Below are 23,059 nucleotides of genomic sequence, written 5' to 3'. Positions count from 1 at the left end.
GTCCAATCCTTCATCATTACAATGAACCCATCTTCTAATGGATGCTTCTACCAGGATAACACACCATGTCACAAAGCTCAAATCATCTCAAACTGCTTTCTTGAACATCATAAAGACTTCACTGTACTCTAATGGCCTCCACAGTCACCAGATCTTAATGCAGCAGAGCACCTTTGGGATGTGGTGAAACTGGAGATTCACATCATGAGAGAAACTATCAGGACATTTGCACTTACTGGTACTGATTCCCTCCAAAACAGTACAAACAATTCAGTTGTCATCTTTGTCCCAGATCTTAGTTCTAAGCAATACATCAAACATGCAGCTAAGTCTGAATTTTAATCACTGGGAGAATATTGCCAGAGTACAACAGTTTCTCTCTTGAGCCAATGCAGAGACATTGTTACACATTTTTATTTCCTTAGGATTGATTCGACGCCAGCTACCCCAATAGTCAGCTGCATGGGTTCTGACCAAGGCCATAAAGAGAGCACATGTAATACCAGCTTTAGAGTCTCTGCACTGGTTTCCTGTCGGAATAGATTTTAAGATTCTTATACCGGTTTTTAAGGCTCTTAATGGTTTTAATCCTGACTATTTATCGGAACTGCTTTTTAATTATGAGCTTATTAGAACCCCCAGGTCCCAAAAGGCAGAACTAAAACTTACGGTGAGACAACTTTCCATGATTGTGGCCCACGTCTGTGCACCTAAGGACAGCAGACTAAAGCCAAACCAAAGACCCACATCTTTGAAACAGCTTTTATTTTAAATGATTTCCCCCTTTTACTTCTGCTCACACCTTTTATCTTGGTTTGTTTTTTTATCCTTTATTCTGCTTTTATTGTGCTTTTTTGTTTTTTTAAAACACTGTTTAATTTATACATTGTGCTTCCATATTTCATGTATTTGTTTAACATTTTTCATTGGTGCTTTTTGGTCATTGATAGTGCTTCCTCATTTGAGTTTTTAATGTTTTGTATGTGTTGTTCTCAGTTTTTTCAGCAGTAATTTAAGAACATTTAGTGTTGTGAACCTTTATACATGTAAAATAGTTTTGGCATATTAAAAACTGCTGAAATGATACAACCATACATGATCACTACACTGCAAACATATTTCATATTTACACAGCAGTGAAAATGCTTACCTCGATTCAAAAGAATATATTAAAGTATGCTTTAGCACATTAAACATAAGTGTACATATTGCAAAATCTACACCTCCTTTGAAGATGACACTAAATGTGTGGTTTAAAAAAAAAAAAAAAAAAGTTGTACAATAGTCCTTCAAGTCATACGAACAGCAAGTCACTCTGGCAGTTTGCCATGTAGTAACACACCTTCAAAAGGGTGAAAAATTTCAAAGCAAGATCTGATTATGGTGCAAGCAAGGTGAAAATGGACCCAGAAGTAAAATACACTGAGCATGCTACAACTGAGATAACATCAAGAGGTTATAGATACACACAGTAACAGACACCTGCATCACCCAGAGAGCACTGATCCTCTCCAGACAGTTAAAAGGACAACAGAAATCATAAGGCAATCTCCTTAAGAGAAGGGGGAAAAAAATCATTTGATCATTTTCCGTGTGAAAAAATAGCTCTGCTTTTGAAGTTGCCCCAAAGTCCCAGCTTGATTACCATTTGAGATTAAACAAGATCTGGTGAAAGGTGGAAAAATTTGCTGCTGACAGGTCTCTTCATTACATCTTGGAGCTGGGTTAGATGAAATATCCAGGGTCTCTCTGACAGATCTACTCTTCCCAGGTCTGGACTTAACCCTGCAGGTTCCACTTTCACTGCATCTGGGAGCCAGCTGCAGATCATTGTATACAGCGTGGAAGTGTGTTTAAGTTTGATTGGGGTCACTAGAAGGTCTGTCTTATTCAATATACAGCTCAATATACATAATGACCAACTGGGGGGTGAACTGACGTTCCAGCAGACAATGCTCACTAAGGCGGAGAAATGTAAATCTCCAGAGTTCATTGTTCATTCAGATGACCGAGTCGATTGAAAGCAAGTGAACGCATTTAGCTGCCAAAATATAAACAGCCACCGTGAGATAACAGTTAATTTCTAGAATAAACCAAATTCCTAGCTGTCAATTAAAAAAAAAAAAAAAAAAAAAGAAGAAGAAATCTTTGAGAATATTTTATGTATATAAATCTCTTTGGTGTGCCTTAAGACGTGTTCCTTAATGTATCTAACAACTTAAGTTTAGAGAAAGAAAAAGGTACACAAATTGTTCTTTTGGCTAAAAATGATTTATTGGACAAGGAAAGATTACAAATCTGATCCCATGGTAAAGCACAATAAAATATTAGCAATACATGACATGGGAGAAAAAAAAAGTAAATAGATCTCAAAGCAGCAAAGCTACAAACACAACTCACAAAAAAGCAAAATTAAAATGGAGTGATACGTTTTTCTACAAGTTTAAGAAAGACTGCACTATACGGTAAAAACAAACAAACAAAAAAAACATAACCGCTGATCTGTTTTTCACAATTTTCTTGACATACTGGACCATTTCAATGTAAAAATACAACCAGTGATAGAAGAGGCAGGTGTCCAACTTCAATGTGAACATGTGAACTGACTTTGAGGACCAAGGCACTCAATTTTTACTTTAAACACTTGTGTACAGTAACATTTGAGCCACTACCACACCTGCGTGTATGCATACAGTAAAGAAGGAACAGCGTTAAGTCGACTCTAGTGAGTTGAGTAACATTTTAAATACTAGGACAAATTGTAACAACTTCTCCTGAATATTTGAGTACTGGTCAACAGTGACTCTTCATCATCATTTGGATGTTTAAAAACAACACTCTTAACCACTGATCAGAACTTACAGTTGTCATGTTAGTAAAGAATATCTTCTTAGTATACTGACCTGTGCTTCTACATTTCATAGTCAGAGGAGAGGTTTAGTTAAATAAAGCACATACAGCTAAAACACAGATAAGACTAAAACCATGACAGAAGCCAGAGTGAGTGAAGTTTGTGATAGAAATGAGTGAGTGGTCCCAAACCTCAGTAGAAACCACCACTGTGTTCCCATGTTTTTTGTCACGTTTTTCCTCCCCCCAGCTGAGACCTGACCTTTAGGCCTTCTCCAGTGACTTGTAGTACTCTTTCAACACGGCCCAGGCTTTGGGCGCCATGAAGCCGTCGGGAGGGTTCTCTCCCTCGCGAGCCATTTTACGCATGCGTGTGCCTGAGATGAAATCGTAATCTTGATGGCTGTAATTAAAAACAAAAAGACAGAGAGTGTGAGAGAGACACACACAAAAAGCAGGGGAGCTTTGAATAACAGATCTACTTCAATCAGTGAAAAGATGCCGATCAACGGCACGCCCAACAGAGCCAGCTGCTCTTTTACAATCAGTTGGATCAAGGAGCAGGCCAGTTAACATTTCTGCAAACCAAAAATGAAGCTTTTATGACACTCTCTTGTGACACATCCCACCCTGTGAAATTTGACATGATGATTGTTTGCATATGAGAATATATTTATGAATGACATTTCATATGCTGACCATTTCTCACAGCATGACATTCCTGCAAAATCACTCTGTGGCAGGAGAGATAATGTCACACGATCCGGCAAGCACCAGCATGCCATAGCAGTGGTGGCTGGAAAAGGAGGCCAGTGCAGCTGACTGTCAACATGTTGCGCTGTGATTTATGCGCCTGTGTTGTGCTGCTATCTGCCTCACGATAGCTGTTGCTGCAAACCATGACAAAGTGAGAGAATCTGCATTTCTTTAATCCTGGGTTTAAACTGGAAAAAGGCAGCTATGTTGGGGAAGCTTTGCAGAAAATACCAACATATAATCGCAGCTGCTTGATAACAGCAGTAACTGAGAAACGCTGGCTTTTATTTGGAGTCATATTTGTGTCCGCCTGGCCCATTGTGTTCATCGGCTAGACGATCTGATATTTGCAGTTAAGCCAGTTACAGTGAAAACAGTGGTTTTCTACAGTGAAAAAGCTCCATATGAGAGCAGAGAGAATGAATAAAAACAGCTGAAACCAGGAGGAACTGGTGGGACCTCTCTTGACTAGTGTATGGACAAATGCCGTGCGTTCGCAGGGGAAACATTTTGTATTTTATAATCAGATTTGATAGACCCTGTATTTGTGATCATGCAACATTCTTCAATGATTTGATTTTAATTGAAGCATCTTCTGAGTGAACTCACAGACCTCAAATGCATTTCCCACTGTTGCAGGGCAAACTGTGCTTACTGAGGTTCTAGAGCTAGATGCTACATGAACAGTATTAACAGTGTTTCCCCTGAGACCGCCTTGAAGGGAAGCACTGCATAAAACCTGCAAAAAGCCTAAATAAACAGGTATGTCAGTAAGCTGGATATATAAGGAAGTCTGGGTGTTAACCTAACTTGCATGTTTTGGACTTTTAGAGGAAAATGGAGTATCCTGAGAGAACCCACACAGAAAGATCCCAGTCGGCTGGCGGACTTAATTCAGAAACCCTTTTGTTGGTTTGTTCTTCCCATTCAAGAGCAAAAGGTTTAGTTTTTTTTAAAACAACACTGTCAAGAAAACGTTTTATGGTTTATATTATGATTTTGTTATTAGTTTAAAAAAAAAAAAATGTTTATTTCGTTTTGACTTCTTTTTAATTCAGTCAAGTTTCCAGAGTGCATTTTACTGTTGCAGTTCAGTTTTTATTGTTTAGAAAAAGTTTGGTTTTAGTGTTGTTTTCATTAGTTTCAGCACTAGTTTTAGTTTTTTTTTTAAATAGTTATTGTTGCAGGTTATATGTCAGAGGCAAGATGTACATAAAAACTAACCGTTTTACCTCAATAATTTTATTGGAGTCTTCCAAGTTCACAAAATCATTTTTAATCTTTTTCAGTAGTCAAGTTTTTCATTTTTCTTTTAGTTAGCTAAAATGATTTTTTTTCTCTCCTAGTTTTAGTTTCAATTAACTACAATAACCATGATTTGTGGCACCTTAAAATGACAGTTATTAAACTTTTACGGTTTGCGGTTTAATGCAACCTTGACTGATTCTAATACAGATTTAAATTATTACAATTAAAGAAAAATAGTCTTTGGTCCTGGAATCCAGAGCCTGCTTAAGCATTCCCGTATTTCAGTCCAAAGACTGTTATGCATGTTAGGGTGACTCTAAATTGGCTGTAGGTATGAACACTGACAGACTGACAGCCAGTCCAGGGTGTAGCCCTTCTTTTGCCCGATCACAGTTGGGATAAGCTCGAGTCCCCTCAGGACCCTGAATTGGACGAGCGGTTAAGAAAATGGATGGATAATATAAAATAAGCATCACCACTTTTGGGTAACACACAATACAATCAAACTGTCAGACTCACTATCTGCATGAAGGAAATGCTTTCTAATATTGAGACTGAATTCTCCTCTCCAAACGTTTTTTTTAAGTATCTTTCACACGTTCTGAGATCCTCTCCTTTATATTTTTATGATTGATGGTTTCTCGCTGCACATTTGAGGTCACATGAAAAGTTCTGAACAGCGCTGTGTGAAGCAGTCAGCCAAAGACAGTCTTCATCTTAGACCAGTGCTAAGTGTAGCCCAGGCTATCCTCATTTATAAATTACTCTGAGGGATAATCAAGACTTTAAACATCTTGTTAGCAGACATTCACACTTATCTGAAGTGGGCTCACATTCAGAGAGGGTCAAAGTTGTGCTATTTAAAACGCTAAATTGTTATCACATGAAAGCGCACATCTTGAGGCTCTGAAACATTAAGAAACAGTGAAAGTAAGGTAAAAGAGCTCCAGGCAAATTCTTCAGAGAACAAGTTATACAGTGTCAAATTAGAAACAGCCTTCCGTGGTCTGAGCCATTGTGCTTCAGAGAAAGACTGAGGGGTGTTGTGATTAAAATGAGCGCCCATATTAAACCTAAAATGTGGCAAGGGCACCGTGCTTGAAAGAGTAGAAGATCATAAATCTAACTGAGTGACGACTGCAGATTTTAGAAGCTGAGTTGTGTTGAATGTCTGGCATTAGCATTAATATAAAAATGGACAAAATATAAAATATGAGGTAATATTTTGAAAAAAATAAATAAAATAAAGCCCGTTTGCTCGAGGCTTCAGAGAACAGTCAGCAGTATGGTTGCTGGAGGTTCCTGACAGTCATCAGGTAAAAATGCACTGTGTAAACAAATACACAGTGCTACTCCAAAAACCTCCTTGTCCTTGCACTGCTCGCTAACAGTTTGCTGCAGTACCACATAGTTTGCATGGAAGATGCACACGTTTCTGCAAACACCCACCAGCTACTCACTGAGCAGAAAGTGCAATACAAACAGTTCCTTCAAAGTAAAAGTTCCACATTACAGAAAGTGCAATTTTTCTGCAGACAGCGTCAAAGTCTGCAGCAAACTTTGACAGGCTATGATGCGTACGGAATTGTTTCCATACATGTTCATTTAACAATATGTGGCAAGTTATTTTTTTTCCCCTTTGGTTTTTTTCTGTTTAGGTTATAATATAAACTGTCAGATGCTTAAAATAATTCAAGCACACATTCCATTTTAACACAAAACCTCACATTCTATTTATATAATCAGACAACAGAAATTTTCTGTCAAGTAAATGTTTCACATGCAGAGCACCAAGCCAGTGGTGTCACTTCAAAGCCAACGATTGCTTAACGAAATCTGCTGATAACATTTTAAAACAAACTATTTCAAGGAGGCAGCGTACTTCGATTCACAGAAGAACTAGATGTGCCTGATCGGCACTTCACTTTGGACTTTACATCATAAACATGCATCATGGAAAACAAAGGCAATCTTTTGATTAGTGCTGCAATATTTAGTTTTAACGCTGCTGGCTGAACACAACCCAAGTTGCACAACCTGATGGAACAGGCTGCATCAGACTGCAGGAAAGCCAAATAAATTGCATGATTGTTGTTAGTCACAACGTGCAGTGTCCATATACAGACTGTAATTAATGGCAGGTCTCTGTAATTTTGAGCAACATCAAAGCCCGTAGTGTTGCACAAAAGCTTTTAACTGTATACGAATGAAAAACAATTGCTGTTATTCTTGGCTCAGCTTTTTAGGGCACAGAGAGAAGAAGAAAGCAAGAAAGAAAAATGAGGATTTTTTTTTTCTGCATACAAGACAGACCTAATGAGTAATTAATTTAAGGAATATAATTTCTGTTTAGGCTGCTCACTCTAATTGACCTAAATGTGAAGTATTACTCTGGACAAAATCTACAAATGTAATTTAATGTGAGTGAGCGCTGCCTGTGAACCATCTCTGTAATAAATTGATTTAAAACAAAGGAAACAAAATGGAAAAGTTTTTTCTTAAATGAAAAACCTTCAACAAAAGTACTCACTTTTTTGGATCATAAAAATCCATTGCCCTTTTGACCTTGTTGTAAGCAGCAACCTTAAATGGAACAATTTCGAGGGTGATGAGGCCCGGAGCCATGGTGAGCACCTTGGCTCCGTGAGTGGGCTCGTACAGGTCCTTTCCTGTGGCAGGGTGAGGCATGCCTGCAGGGTCACGACCAACAATGTAGAAATTGGCCCCGGCCACCATTCGTGCTCTGCAATGCCACTGAACCTGTGGACAGAGAGAACAAAGAAAATGCTATAGCTGTGAAACTAACACTGCTCCACTTGTGTGGGATTTATAAAGACACACAATATGTCTTTATGACAAGTGTGCAAGACTGTACTAAAACACAGCAATCTGGGTAATGAAAGCAGCAACAATGACACTGTTAATAGCTCAATCACACTAGAGTCAAAATAGCACGACAACCTTTCTGCAACTAGGAAAAACTGTTGGTTGCCAGGTGATTCTGGCAACCACAATCCTCCATCGCAAGGTGCGGGACGACTGGTTGGAGGACTGCAACATGTCTCCAAATGGTCTCAATCTGACAGAGACTGACTGCATTCACTCTCATGCAGGCTGATGAAGGTTTGCAAATATCTGCATTTATAAATGCAGACAGACTGCCAACACATTTCAATCCGAGTCAGTCTACACCAGGGGTCAGCAACCTTTAACACCCCAAGACCCGGTTTCCACGCAAAAGAAAACACTGGGAGCCGCAAATATCTTCATTTTAGATGTCAGAAAGTAACACTGTATATACTGTTTTTTACTTTTATGCTTTGTGTGAACAACTAAGGTGTGTTGCTTATGAAATCCTTGAAGTGCTACAGAGAAAGTTACATTTTATCTATGTAATTAACACATTTTGAACTCTTAATGAAATATAGCAAAAGGAAAGACACCCAGCTGAACTAAAATGATCCATGTAGCAAACAAAAACTGTTGTGAGCCGCCACCCTTATATCGCCTTTGGGCTTTTGGAGCCTTGACCTGACTTTTAAAAAATAATTGGAAAAAAAGGACTATGCTGCTAAAAGATGAAAAATAGATATTTGCAAAATTCTGCCTAAATATGTATTTTACCTGGTTAATGTGTGTGGCGTGGCGTGGTCTGCAGCGCCGCTGCAGGGGAGGCGACGCACCTGAGCGGCACCTGCAATCAGGCCTTGCCGCCTTAATGTCTGTGCTATCTATGCTGTTGTGTTGGTATGTGTCGGCTGTATGTGTACAGCAACCGTGTGTGAAAAGTGGTCAATAAAGAGATGCTGAAAAGCGTGTTCATGGAAACATCGTCGGGTCTGCTGTGATATGTTTACAATGGGACTTCTGCTCCTGAACCTCTGCGCACAGCGTCTGCAAATCGGGGCTGTACAAGTCACTTTCACCTTTACGCAGGACTGTAAGCTGTCATCTGTGAGGCGTGAGCGGTGTTTGTCTTTAACATAGTTCACGGTGGAGAAGAGCTGCTGACATAATGTAGATCCGAAGATCCATAATTGGCCTACCTGGGGTTGAAAGTCTCGATAAATGCACGGTGTTTCGGCAGGTATGCTGGCTTCCGCGAGTGTGACGCTTATTTCAACCAATGAAAAAAATAATAGAATATGATTTTATTTTTATATTTCAATATCACAATAATCTTCCAATTTAGAACTACAAGTTAAAAAAGAACATAAATAAAATAAAATACACTTCAGCTAAATACTTCTAATTTATTTTCCCAAACCACACGGAGCCGCACTATAAGGACTAAAGGTTGCCGACCCCTGGTTTACACCAATAAGCACAACTCGACTCTCTTTGCTCTCGGGTGCTCAACTCAACTAGCTGCAGATTTTGATTATATTCTCATACAAAAGCAATGCTGCAGAGCACCATTTGGAGGAATTTCTAAATTATCATTTCAGAACTGTGAGGTTCTGGATTGACTCTGAACGTATCAAATGTCTGTGTATGTAGACAGCAACAATTGGTTGTTTTCACTGATTTATCATGCTTAATTGGTATATTATTATCACAAACAGATTGCATGTAATTGCCAACTTGACCCCATTCCCTAACTCACTGCACTGAAAGCAGACTGAGTGCAACACATTTTATTGCTGCCTTGATGCACCACAGTTACTTTGAAGGCAGCAACTGACTGCAAGTGATCACAAACCTGGTCCTTGTCTTCAAAGCAACCATTTCAAAGGTGATGGAACTGCACGTTTATTGCACACGGTCACATTAACTTTGGTTGTTGCTTTTCTCCTATGCTGTTGCTGTTTTTCATTATCAATAACATCAGAAACTGGACTTTTTGCCTTGAAAATTACTATTACTACTGCCATTAGGTTTCTACATGTTCTACATGATTTTTAGATAAGACTGAGGTAACAGCAAGCCTTTAATGGGCTAAAGAATACTTTGAAAATTGTATTAATGAAGAGGAGGTTCTACATCTCTGTGGAAAACCAAGTCAGAAAAACTATACTCAGGTTGCGACCGTGCATAGTTTTCAAAAATCTCCCTTTCAGAATTAGAAACTGATTAAATTCGCAGGCTGAGATCCACCATCCTGCAATCTGCTCTCAATAATTTGTAACATATCTTTCTGATTATCATAAATGAGTGATTAAAAGATTCTCAGCTACAATCAGTCACACACAGAGGTTTGTGTATGGCATGAAAACGTTAAACAGAGCGCCTCAAGACAACTGTAAATTTCCTTTCCTGCCATTTTTCACTCTCAGAAATTTGCAAAGAAATCATGCGACAGCCCACTTCCTTTTCTGCCTGTTGTTATTATTCAGAGCTGCAGCCACGCTTTTGTTCTCTATCACGTTTGAAGCGAACCTGATGCCTTGTTTGAAGAAACCTCAAACATTCTTGATAATCATTACCTCAGTTGGCCCTGCATACATCATGGGTGAGGGAAAAATGGCAACAATGGTAGATTCTGGATTCAGAACGCCCTCCTCCAGCACAGCAGCATGCTGCTTCATTCTCCAAGGCAGTGGCACGTCATCATCTTTGGTCCAACCTCCTAGTGGGTGGAGCAGCAGAACAGGCCGACGGTAGCCTCGCTCGATCAGACGCTTGTGGGTGTCCTGCATCAGGAGAGCATGCCCGTTGTGGACAGGGTTACGCAGCTGAAAGGCAAATACAGCATCTAGACAGAGAAAAAGGAGGAAACAAGTTTGTCAAACGGCAACCAAACACATCTGCAAAGCAAAAGCAAAGCAAACAAAAGAAAATCATCTACACACAGAAATCATCTAGCTGCTTCATGCACATGAACCACATACAGTCTGTGTATTATTGATGAAGTGTTGAATAACACTGTAGTCTTTTCTCTTGGGACCTTCCTACTGTGATGCTGTTATTTATTTACCAAATAAACAAACAAGTGAGTGGACTGAAGGCACCAGACTGCTTAAAGTTTTCCTCTTGTTTTAAAAGAGAAGGAAGGTAGCTGTTTATAAATACTGGGGCATTACCATCACTCTCCCTGGTTCAGAATGTCATCACTGGGTTAATTTAGCTCTGACAGAAAATAAACAAACAGATATTGTTCCAATACCTGCATTCATTTCTTTGAACTTCTGTTTGAGCTCAGTGGGTGTCAGTCGGTATTGGTCGAGACCGTCATTCCAACAGATCTTGTCCAGAACCTGCAGGTCACCACCGACCAGCCAGTCCCCGCTTTCCATCACCATCTGAAATAGGAGCCACAGTGATCGTGACGGTGAACGCAACACAAACATAAACCAGATTTAAGACACCGCTCTTTAAAAGTCTCACTCTGTTGGAACCACTCCAGGGTGAATTCAAATAAACCCCTCAGTTATTACCCAGTTGCAAAAGGACAAAATGAAATAAATCAAAGTCTTGGTGAGTTGTTAAACAGCCAACAAAACTCTGCTGTGCTTTCCCCCCAGCATTTGTTAATTTCAATAACAGACAAAATCAGATTGCATTCCGCAACGAAACCTGGGGATGAGCTCATGACCACAGCGCAGAGAAATTTTCCCCTCGTGAGATTCATCCAACAATGTCACCAAAGTGCTCAGGAAGGATCCAGGCAAAGGCTGCTATTGTTTCAGGCAATATCTTCCACCTGCTTCCTGTGGCACTTTTGAGACTGTAGCTAGAGTTACTGAAAGCACTGGCCTGCACATTGTTAATGTGATACAAAGTGACAAATTTCAGACCAAGCAGCAAACGCATCACAGCTCCAGCATTTAGACTGTGAACTGAAATAAGACCAAAAATAAAAATGAAAACAATAAGTGGACAAAAAAAAAAAAAAACCTGTCTGTCATTATTTTGTTGACATGTAATTTATCATCTGAGTACGCTTTGATATCCATACTTTACAAACACACTGATTCCAGTTTGAGCTGGCAAGCTATATATAGAAATCTGAATCTTGTCAGCAGAGGAGTGTCTACGTGATGCGATCAATAACCACCTGCCCTCAAGTGCTCCAGCTTGTCTGCTGCTCACCCGATAAAAGTCACGACATACGCTTTACAGCACTGATAGCACTGAACAATAGGATAGGCAAATCACCACAGATTTTGCCAACATAAGTCAACAGAAAACAAAACGTCTACAAGGCTGTATGAAAGCAGGAGGTCTAAATCTGCGATGTTTACCCATTATAATTTCTCTATGACTTCATTTGTAAAAGGGGGCCCTAGCCAAATAAACCACACCATAGCTTCCAGTGCCGTGGATTTCATGTCTGAGTGACAGACAGGCAAACAGGAAGCGTGTGGATTAACAACATGTTCCTTGGAGCAGAAAAGAGCCTGGATCAGAACGTCGTAGTCATGAATGAAGGAGTGTGCTGACAGATTGGTTCTGGTGTTGGGAGTTAAACATTCACTCGTGTATACATACATACATTCTAATGAGTGAGAGCTTAATTAGAGCAGGCTGAACACATGATAAGTTAAAGTGGATAAAGAACGACGGTTCGGGAAACACAGAGCATGTGGCATGTGCCTAAATCCAGAAATGAGACATCAGGTGTTGACACTAAGGAGTCACGGCATCAATTCATGAAGCCTGCAGCTTCTAATACATCTTAAAACACATTACCATGCCAGACTCCATTATGAATAAAGTGAAAGAAGGAAATCTTTGAAAATTAAAAAAAGAAAACTGCCAATAGTGGTGCGATATTAAGAGAGCTGTTAAGCCAGAGGTTAAAAGTAAGTCTGACCCAAGAGTGCAAAATCACTAGACACCACAAAGACTATTAATTTTGACTTAAACCTTTGCCAATAAGCAGACTGCACTAATCCACAAAACAGCCACTTTTAAAAGTTTACTAAGGTGAAATTAAAAACAAACTGTGTCACCAACACCAAAAATTTCTGCTGCTTTCCATCAACCCATTGACACTTTAAGCCAGATCATTTCAGGACATTAGCACACCAGAGCGTCTACCTGAGCCCCACAGCGCTTGATAAGAGACACATGGAAACAATTCCTCGATCTACTTGGAGATGGGCTGGGTGAGCAAAAAGGTGGAAGCTGGCAAATGAGCAGTACAATCTCAAACACATTTAGTTGAAGGCTGAGCAAGAGACTCTGGATCCAACTATAACACCTGCAATATGAGGGTGTACCAAAAAGATCAAGTGATTACACTGGGCGTCCTGACAGACTGAGAAAAACTCCACTCCTCCGCCTATTCAGTCTTTCCATAAGCAATGCGCAAAGGCCAGCTGGGATCTGTGTTCTATCAGTGCCGAATCCAGGGAGGCAGTTTGCTTTCACATGCAGCATGTTTATCACACAGTACTCTGAGACAGACAGTCTGGAGCTCTGCAGATGGTCTTCAGTAGTTTCGCCAAGGCTCAGCTTCTATACCATTTCTAACATACTAGCCCATATTGTAAATTCAATCTTCCCAGCAGGAGAGAATTCATTTAAAAAAAAATGTTTAAAAAGCCTGAACAGCCAAGGAATGATCTTTGCATTTGTGCCTTTTTTTTTTTTTTTTTCATAAAACATGTACTAAATGTTATGTGTATGCATTTAATAGTTGAGTGGTTCATGGGGTGTGAAATAGTTCTGGATTGAATTATGAAAGTCTCTTCATCTCTAATATGAATAGTTACACACTAAAACTTACAGGATGGTTAGCCTACTGTAGAGCTCTCAGTCAGAATGCCTAGATTTCGCAGCCTATCATTCAATCCAGACGGACAGGCTAAAAAAAAAAAAAAAAAAGACTGCACGCTAATCTGAGCTCTGTTTTTGTTTGTTGATGGGATATTACTTTTGGCTGTGAGATAAGAAACTGTGGAAGTCAAGTGAACAGGGTGTGTATCCCACATTGTTCAGGCTACCCCTGCTGGAGAGCAAGTGCTAGCTGTCTATGGATATTTGGCTTATGTCTTCTTAAAACAAACCGAGGTCACCCTTGCTTTTTCTTGAAAGTGATGCCATCCCTTAGCTAAAGCACCTGGTAGTGACAACCCAAGCTTCATGGGGTAGCCTTTTTTCTTTTGACTGTGTGCAATATGAGGATACCTGCACGAATAGTACAGGTGCAGTCTATTGGCACAGGCCCTGGAAAATATCAACAGTTTTACAAATAGTGAATGCATTTACCATGTGTATATTACACTATTTCACTTCCAAGGAAACAGTGTTGAGTGCCTGACGATGGAAGAAACTGAAGTTCCACAATAAATTTTGAGAACTGCTATAAACATCAAGAAGTAAATCGAATTAATCCTGGCTGCTATTGGAGGTGCGTTTCACCTGTCTCCACTGGCATTTATGAGACAGCCCCTGGACTTACTGACTGGGCTGTGCGATGCTGATGTGATACAAAGAGACAATTTTCTACAGACTAAGCAGCAAACACAGCAAAGCTCCCGTGCCGAGACAGAAAGAACCAAAACAGAAAGGCCACAAATGAAAAGCCGAAGATGACAAAGAGAAAACCACGTTGCTTATTTTGTTGATATGTAATTTATCATGTGAATATGCTTTGATATCCATACTTTGCAAACACCCTGATTTCAATTTGGTCTGGCAAACCATACATACAAATCTGAATGTTGTCAGCAGCACGGGTGTCTACGTGAGGCGATCAATAACCACTTGGCTCTGTTATAAGATGTTTTCAGGATCATGTTGTGATTTGTTTTCCACACTCTAATTACTCCAACCTGTCCACTGCTGACCCGATAAGAGTCACGAATGATGCTTAACAGCCTTATTCTCTGGAGAGATCAACAGCATAGGAATGTCTGTATTGATTTTCCTAACAAAAGTGAATGGAAAACATGATGTCAATGTGGATAAATCAAAGGAGGGGGCCAACATATACATACGTATCCACTCTGTTTAACCCTCTTAACTGCCCCATAATTTCACATGTGAACACAGAGTTAGCCAAATAAACAGCCACTACAACACCACAATTCAAATGAATTCTAGACATTGCCAATATCCCGCCCTGCTTCACTGAGCAAAAACTGGAAGGTTGAATGCACCACTCCTCACAGGCACTGACCTTGATGTAAGGGTGGTCCTTGCAGGTGGTTCCCCACTGCCGAGCACAGCGCTCTTCTTTTCGATGTTCGTAAAACTCGGGATTACGAAGGATGGCCACTCGCCTACCCTCGTAGACCAGGGCCATAGCTGTCGCGCCATCCAAACGCTCTTTATCTGAAGTTGACACTGGCAGCACGATAGGCACAGAGAGGTTGATCACGCCACCTATGGGGTGAAAAATGCTGATTCATGGAAAAAGAAAGAATCCACAATCTGAAATAGCCTGAAAACATTTCAGATCATTTTTCTCGTCAAGGAGTTCAAGTGTGTCCTGGTCAACTGAATTATTGATGAAGCTATCAGTGTTAATAGTTTCCCGAGGGAGTTTTTCAGTAATTACAGGTGTTGTAGAAACCTTGTAAATGACTGATTTTACTTTGGGTTTTTGATAAATTTGGAACAAAAATTCTAAAAATAGTTTTAAATTGCCAGAAATGTAAATTGTATCTGCTTTAAAAAATTTTGAAAAGTCCAAAGACACTAAGATTAGGCAACACACAAAAGGCAGGTTAAAATGCCCAGAGACTGGGAATGTGCAACAAAATATCCCGACCATTCTTGTAAAGTATAACGTTGTACGGCTTCAGGCTAAATGTGGAATATATGTTTCAACCACTGAATACAGTGAATCTTCAAGGCTGCAATTTAAGAAGCTGGAGAATAAATATCCTTACTCTACACTCTACACTGAGTGAGACCCTCTCTCACTCATGAGTTAATCCGCAGTCTTTTGCAGCATTTATTTCACCATGCACGTTGATGAAAATATTGAGACCAGCACGTTTTTCACAGATCAGCTAAAAAATATAAAATAAAATAAAAATATAAATTAAAAAAAAATGTGTAACTGTGACTGCTGCTAGCCCCAACTCTCCCTGGACCTTCCTTTGGTCCCCTCTGTCACAAAGTAGAGCTTACAGATGGTTCCAATAAAATGCACACACAAGCCTGCCAAATGTCCAAACGAGGGAGACACAAAATGAATATATTGGGGTTTCTGTTTTGTCAACTACTTGATTAGCAGAACTTTCAGTTCTATGCTTCCTGACCAGTTTTAGCATAAATTGTGTGTAATCAATCCTCTAACTGTCAAACCTCTGGAACATGGTGACAATGGGAAATGGCTGTGTGTAGTGTTGATCAATGCACAAGCTTTGTCCTCCACATTCCAGTCCTCAGGACTAACAGCAAAGTGACTCATAACTTCTAATCTATACACAAACTTATACAGCATGCTTAAAATATGTGTAAAATATGAATATTGTGAGCATGCATAAATACATTTACTATCCACTTCATTACATACGCCTTGCTAGTACTGTTTTGGATCCCCTTTGCCTTTAGAACTGCCCTAATTCTTCGTGGCACAGATTTAACAAGGTGATGGAAACATTCCTCAAAGATTTTGTTGACATGATAACATCACGCCGTTGCTGCAGATTTGTCGGCTGCACATCCATGATGCAAACTTCCTGTTCCACCTCATCCCAAAGATTTAGATTGAGATCTGGTGACTGCCGAGGACATTTGAGTAGTGATCTCACTGCCATGTTCAAGAAACCAGTTTGACTGGTCATAACAGGATGGTCAGCAACAACATTCAGGCTGTGGTGTTTGAATGATGCTCAGTTGTTACAAAGGGACCTAAAGTGTGCCAAGAAAACATCCCTCAGACCATTACAAACACCACCACCATTATGAACTGATGAGTAGACACTTTCATGTTGTTTATACAAAATTCTGAGCACATCTGCTTCAGGTTTCCACATTCAGAGATGCTCTTCTGCACACTTTGGTTGTAATGAGTAATTATTTAAATTACTGGTTCCCTCCTATCAGCTTCTGAGAGAACTGCCACTCACTGGATATTTTCTCTATTTCAGTTCAAACAGAAAGCTATTTTCTGTTTTAGGTAATTATTGTGTCAGCATTAAACTCCACCTAATGCCCAGCCGCATGTTTAATGAGTTTCCTGTGAATATATAATAATCTTACCATCCAATAGGCAGTCAAAATGAAGACATTGCAAAAACTCTCTCTCTCTCATGAAACCATTGAGAGGAGTGGCCCAGCCTTCAGCCAGCACCTGTACCCACTGCATGTCCACCTGAGGATTAAACAGTCACATACATAAGAGAAAAGGTAAATCTATCAGAGGATACTCGGATAACAAAACGATTATCATTTAGCTTTACTTATTAAAACGCTTTGTGATATTGAGATATTCACCTTCCCAATCTGTACAGCAGGAAGTGTCTCTGCATCAGCTTTGGCCAGATCCAGTTTGTTCTCTTGAACGTACAGCTCTTTCACTTCATACGAAGCATCGACAGGAACTATATCCTGCAAAGTTTAAAATCAGGATATCAAATTAATAGGTATAAAGAAATTATTCCAAAACATCACACATAATGAAGATGCTGGTAAAGGAATTTGTGCATATATATATATATATATATATATATATATATATATGAAACAAAGTGGAGATGCATTAGCATCAACATCCACACAAATGTGATACTTTCCTGCCATCTAGTGGCTCACAGAAAAACAACAGCACTGTAATGCATTAAGTCTGAACTTATAGGCTCCAGCTTAACCTGTGATGGCGGTGTAAAAGATGAGGGAGCTAATTGGTAGAAGAAAAATAGCATCAGCACCAGATATTTCCTCTCCTCACCCTCTCCTGAAGAAGGTCAACAAGCTGCTGTATGCACTCATTCACGTTGCAGGAGTCGGTCTTCAGCACCAGCTCTGGTGCCTCTGGCTTCTCATACTCCGAGTCAATGCCAGTAAAACCTGATTACCAAAAAGAAAAAAAAAAAAGCACAATCTGAGCTCTGTTTTGTTTTTAAATAAAATATATTTACACCTAAGCAGCAGGTTATTTTTTCCTATTTTTATATGTTTGAGATGAACACAATATGAAATACAGAGCTCCAATTTAAAATTCACACTATTAAACACATCTGTGTGATAGTTTAGTTGTCAAACAGATCGATTAACCTGATAAGCTGAATCAGATCGTTTCTTATTTCAGTACAAACAAAATGCAAAAGCAAGGAAATGAGGTAGATTGAACATATTTCACAAGCAGTAGTCAGACTGTTGAAATATGTTGCATGCTTGCTTGCCTCCTGACCTAAAGAATAGTTGAGAGCACATTTTGAGCCAACATTTTAGCTCTAAAAAGGTACATGCATGAAGTGTTTCACACCAACCATACACATAACATACAATCATACAGGCAGGTAAAAAATACAGAAATGTAATATATAAATTCAAAAATTTATATCACTCAGTTAACATAAACCTCGTGAGCTACAAAAACAAGATAAACGAGTGAGCGCAAAGCTCACGCTTGGTGCAGAACTTACTTTTAAAGGAACAGTATTGTATTTTCTAAACATGTATTCTTTGTTCATTTTAAATATACTTTAAGAATTTTGTGGCGCAGTAAAACTCTGTAAAGAGTAGCATGCTAGATGTTTACTGTAAACATGTAAGTGTAGATCATAGATAATAGGTAATGATTTGTAAATAACTGGACATTAATAAGTTGAGCTTATAATAAGATGTTATACTACATTATGATATTTTATATTTTATACATTTTGGAGGTCAACTTGAAAGAAAGCCTGGTGTAAAATGTAAAAGTGAGACCAGAGGCCAAATGTGACATGATATTTGGGTGCAAATTATAATGTTATAATTACAATTCCCATATATCATTCCCTACATGCCAGTCTGTTGTCAATACAAACAATGAGAGTAAGAAACATAGTTTTCATAAATAGCTCTTTATACTATTATCATTTTGACCTTGAAGGAGAGGTCAGAGGTCAAATGTGACATGATTATTTAAATCTTTATATGGTACTTTCTGTATGTCGACAATACCAGCCACACTTGTAAGACACACAGTTTCTAAGTTATAAGTCTTTTTAAAATGTTTTCTACCAATTAATCATTAAGTGGACCTTAACTTGAATTCATTTGAATTTAATTGACCAAAATTTATTGGACTCTTGACATGACGCAGCTCTACATCTGTACAAAGTTTTTTCTGAATTCATCCAAAATATTTCAGTGCCCATGTTTGCAGACAGAAATACACATATGCAAACGCAACCAAAAAAAAAAAAAAAAAACTTCCTTGGAAGTAATCATACTGTACCTGTTATCTCCCCTGCTCTTGCTCTCTTGTAAAGCCCCTTCACATCCCTCTGCTCACATACGTCCAGTGGGGCATCCACAAACACCTCAAAGAAAGGTAGCCCAGCAGCCTCATGGATCTTTCTGGCATTGAGGCGATCCTGATGGATGATAATAACATACAAAACTATGTATAAATAGGAAAGACAAAAAGTGAGAGCAAAACTTAGCTTGGTGTACTGATGATGGTGACAAATTAAGAGCCTAATTTACTGAAATACCACTGAGATCTAGGCACACTTCTCATTGTCATCATCTCTTTGTCTCATTCAGCTAACGCCTTCTTTGAGGAGCTACTCACCCTGCTGTAGGGAGAGATGAAACTGGCGATGCAGACGAGCCCTGCATCAGCAAAAAGCCGGGCCACTTCAGCAATACGTCTAATGTTCTCTTCACGGTCCTCTGGGCTGAACCCCAGGTTTTTGTTAAGCCCCTGACGGATGTTGTCCCCATCAAGTGTGTAGCAAGGGATACCATGACACACAAGGTACTCCTCCAGAGCCATGCTCACTGTGGTCTTCCCTGCACCAGACAAACCTTTACACAGAAGAAAAACAAAAGGTTAAACTAAGAAAACAATGACATCTTCATTAAGTCCAACTTAAAATCTCTACAAATAACATCTTTCAGCCTACCAGTCAGCCAAACAGTGCATCCTCTAAAGCCTCCTCTTGTGCCCACAACCTGCCCACGCTTGTTTCGGCTTACATGATGAGCTTGATAGGTGACATTAGTTGCCCGTTGCATTCCCTGAAATAATACAGATTTAATGTAAAGTCAGTGGAGTGAATACAAATTTTAAAGAAAAACTATTATTTGAATTATTTTCAACACCTTAGATTATGGGATAGGTTAATTGGAAAATCCAAATTGCCATTAGGTGTGAATGTGCGAATGAATGTGAGTGTGAATGGTTGTCTGTCCCTGTGTGTTGGCCCTGCGACAGACTGGCGACCTGTCCAGGGTGTACCCCGCCTCTCGCCCTATGACAGCTGGGATAGGCTCCAGCGCCCCCCGCGACCCTGAAAAGGATAAGCGGAAGCGAATGGATGGATGGATGGACCTTAGATTATGTCTTAGGCAACATCATTAGAAGACATAGCATAAATTTTCACTGCTATGCAGATGACACCCAGCTCGATCTGTCCATGAAGCCAGATAACACACACCAATTAGTTAAACTGCAGGAATGTCTTAAAGACATAAAGACCTGGATGGCCGCTAACTTTTTGCTTCTTAATTCAGATAAAACTGAGGTTATTGTACTCGGCCCTGAAAATCTTAAAAATATAGTGTCTAACCAGATTCTTACTCTGGATGGCATTACCTTGGCCTCCAGTAACACTGTGAGGAACCTTGGAGTCATTTTTGACCAGGACATGTCCTTCAATGCACATATTAAACAAATATGTAAGACTGCTTTCTTCCATTTGCGCAACATCTCTAAAGTTAGAAATATCCTGTCTCAGAGCGATGCTGAAAAACTAGTTCATGCATTTATTACTTCCAGGCTGGACTACTGTAATTCATTATTATCAGGATGTCCTAAAAACTCACTGAAAAGCCTTCAGCTAATCCAAAATGCTGCAGCAAGAGTCCTGACAGGGACTAGAAAGAGAGAGCATATTTCTCCTGTTTTGGCTTCCCTTCATTGGCTTCCTGTTAAATCCAGAATTGAATTCAAAATCCTGCTCCTCACATACAAGGTCTTAAATAATCAGGCCCCATCTTATCTTAATGAGCTTGTAGTACCATATCACCCTATTAGAGCACTTCGCTCTCGCTCTGCAGAACTACTTGTTGTTCCTAGAGTATTTAAAAGTAGAATGGGAGGCAGAGCCTTCAGTTTTCAGGCCCCTCTTGTGTGGAACCAGCTTCCAGTTTGGATTCGGGAGACAGACACTATCTCTACTTTCAAGATTAGGCCTAAAACTTTCCTTTTTGCTAAAGCATATAGTTAGGCCTTAGTTATGCTGCAATAGACGTAGGCTGCCGGGGATTCCCATGATGCATTGAGTTTTTCCTTTCCAGCCACCTTTCTCACTCACTATGTGTTAACAGACCTCTCTGCATTGAATCATATCTGTTATTAATCTCTGTCTCTCTTCCACAGCATGTCTTTTATCCTGTTTTCCTTCTCTCACCCCAACCGGTCGCAGCAGATGGCCGCCCCTCCCTGAGCCTGGTTCTGCTGGAGGTTTCTTCCTGTTAAAAGGGAGTTTTTCCTTCCCACTGTCGCCAAAGTGCTCCTCATAGGGGGTCATATGATTGTTGGGTTTTTCTCTGTATCTATGAAGCGCCTTGAGGCGACTTTTGTTGTGATTTGGCGCTATATAAATAAAATTGAATTGAACTGCAGAGCAGGAGGTAAGGATGATTTACATTATTAATCAATGCAAAAACTTTCCTAATTTACTAAAAACGGTGTGGTCTCAGAATCTCATCTCTGCTTTTCGTGGATGATGTGGTTCTGTTGGCTTCATCGGGTGACTGTTCTTGTTTATCCATTATTATTGTTGCCACATGTTAAGCTGCAGCTACAGGATACACACTGCTAGTACCATGCTGTGACAGCGCTGCAACAGTGTGTGACATTCAAACCAGATAAACCTGCGACACACCTCCACCTCGCTTCATTTTGTCCACATTTCCTCTCAAAACTTCTTATTTCATCTTGAATACATCAGAAATTTTTAAAGATGAAATATTCATGCTGCAATTCATTTCCCGGGTTGTCAATCAATCCAGTCCTTTTCAGCCACTTCAAATATCTCTACACGACTGTGGCATTTTATACTTGTTGCAATTTCTGCTGCCCTTTTGGCTAGAAAGAAAGGTGTTAAGATTGTTCTTTCTGGCTCAAAATAACTTTATAGCATTGATGTTTGAGACATGTTTGACAGATTATAAATTATTTGCAGATTACAGATGACAGATTATTTAGGCAATTATTTAACAATTCAGAAGCTTTAATAGAAAATTTCGGGTTGTTGTGTTTTTTTGAAATTACATTGTGTGTTCAAATGTGGAAGACGGTGATGAATGACAATACTGTGCTGCAGCGTTATGTAGCAGAGAAATTACACAAAGAAGCACAGCACAGTCTGCCTGTACCACCAAGGTAATGTTATCACACCTGGAAATGCTGTAACTCAAATCAGTCAAAGCCCCTGCATTCATTACCGGGGGTGGTAGCAGCTGATTCGTGATTACTTTTATTACCCAAAGCTTTACTCGTAAGACTAGCTTTAGCTTGCAACTAACGTGTGACAAAAGTGTCGCTAACTAGCTTACTGAGCCTGTTAGGCAGTTAGCTCAGAAGAAGCAACTTGTTTGTGGATGTGGACGGATATAATGAAACGGTGCGTTGAATTAACACATCTTGGGAGAGAGAAAAAAAACTCACCCAGCTTTCAGCAGTGTTGGTTAGCTTCTGTTTCTTGTTCGAGTTGCCGAGAGTCTCCATGCCTGGCAGCAGTCAGCAGCTAATTCAAACGGTACCTATTTAGAAAAATAACCAAAAAAAAAAGCAAATACAACACCTAACCCGGTTTATTTACTTGTAGAGGTATCTGTTCGTGGGTCAGGTGCGTCTAGCGGATGGAGGAGACCGGAGCTGAGCAGCCTATCTAGCGCAACAACCGGGAAGAGGTATTTTTCCAAGCTGCCACGTCACCATCGAAGAAGTGACGCGTTTCCTCCGTCTTTGGTTGGTTCCAGAAAAACTGACCTGGTGTCAGTTCTGCTTCGTCATCGTCTCCTTTCGCGCAATAGCTGACTCGGAGACGTAACTGATCCGCAACCTGCAAGTGTGAAAATACATTTTAAAAAAAACAATGTAAAAATAAATAAATAAAAGTAAATAGATGTTTTCGAG

General features: G+C 39.7%; 1 protein-coding gene across 2 annotated transcripts; it reads right to left on the bottom strand.

Moving 5' to 3' along the window:
• Positions 1-2,249: 2,249 nt before the first annotated feature.
• papss1 (3'-phosphoadenosine 5'-phosphosulfate synthase 1) lies at positions 2,250-22,864 on the bottom strand. 2 transcript variants are annotated; one of them, XM_076884858.1, is made up of 13 exons: positions 22,589-22,864; positions 20,017-20,204; positions 19,818-19,932; positions 19,484-19,719; positions 19,145-19,283; positions 17,648-17,766; positions 17,194-17,307; positions 16,960-17,071; positions 14,924-15,129; positions 10,961-11,096; positions 10,281-10,549; positions 7,385-7,614; positions 2,250-3,253 (listed from the first exon to the last, which is right to left on the bottom strand). In XM_076884858.1, exons 3-13 carry the CDS (start codon positions 19,927-19,929, stop codon positions 3,115-3,117), a joined length of 1,812 nt encoding a protein of 603 aa, XP_076740973.1. In that variant the 5' UTR covers positions 19,930-19,932; positions 20,017-20,204; positions 22,589-22,864; the 3' UTR covers positions 2,250-3,114. The 2 variants fall into 2 exon arrangements, with proteins under 2 accessions (XP_076740973.1, XP_004549477.2); XM_004549420.5 differs by lacking the exon at positions 20,017-20,204 and having other exon boundaries at positions 22,589-22,863.
• Between the last annotated feature and the right edge of the window lie 195 nt (positions 22,865-23,059).

Source organism: Maylandia zebra, linkage group LG6 (assembly GCF_041146795.1).
Source record: "Maylandia zebra isolate NMK-2024a linkage group LG6, Mzebra_GT3a, whole genome shotgun sequence".
NCBI lineage: Eukaryota > Metazoa > Chordata > Actinopteri > Cichliformes > Cichlidae > Maylandia > Maylandia zebra.
This window is presented reverse-complemented; position numbering and strand designations above follow the sequence as displayed.

Coding starts and splice junctions, on each gene's coding strand:
- papss1 (XM_004549420.5), bottom strand. CDS start 22,648: ATGGAGACTCTCGGCAACTCGAACAAGAAACAGAAGCTAACCAACACT. Junction 19,284..19,483: donor TCATCTCTCCCTACAGCAGG/GTGAGTAGCTCC, acceptor ATCATCCATCAG/GATCGCCTCAATGCCAGAAA. Junction 15,130..16,959: donor TTTTGACTGCCTATTGGATG/GTAAGATTATTA, acceptor TTCACCCCATAG/GTGGCGTGATCAACCTCTCT.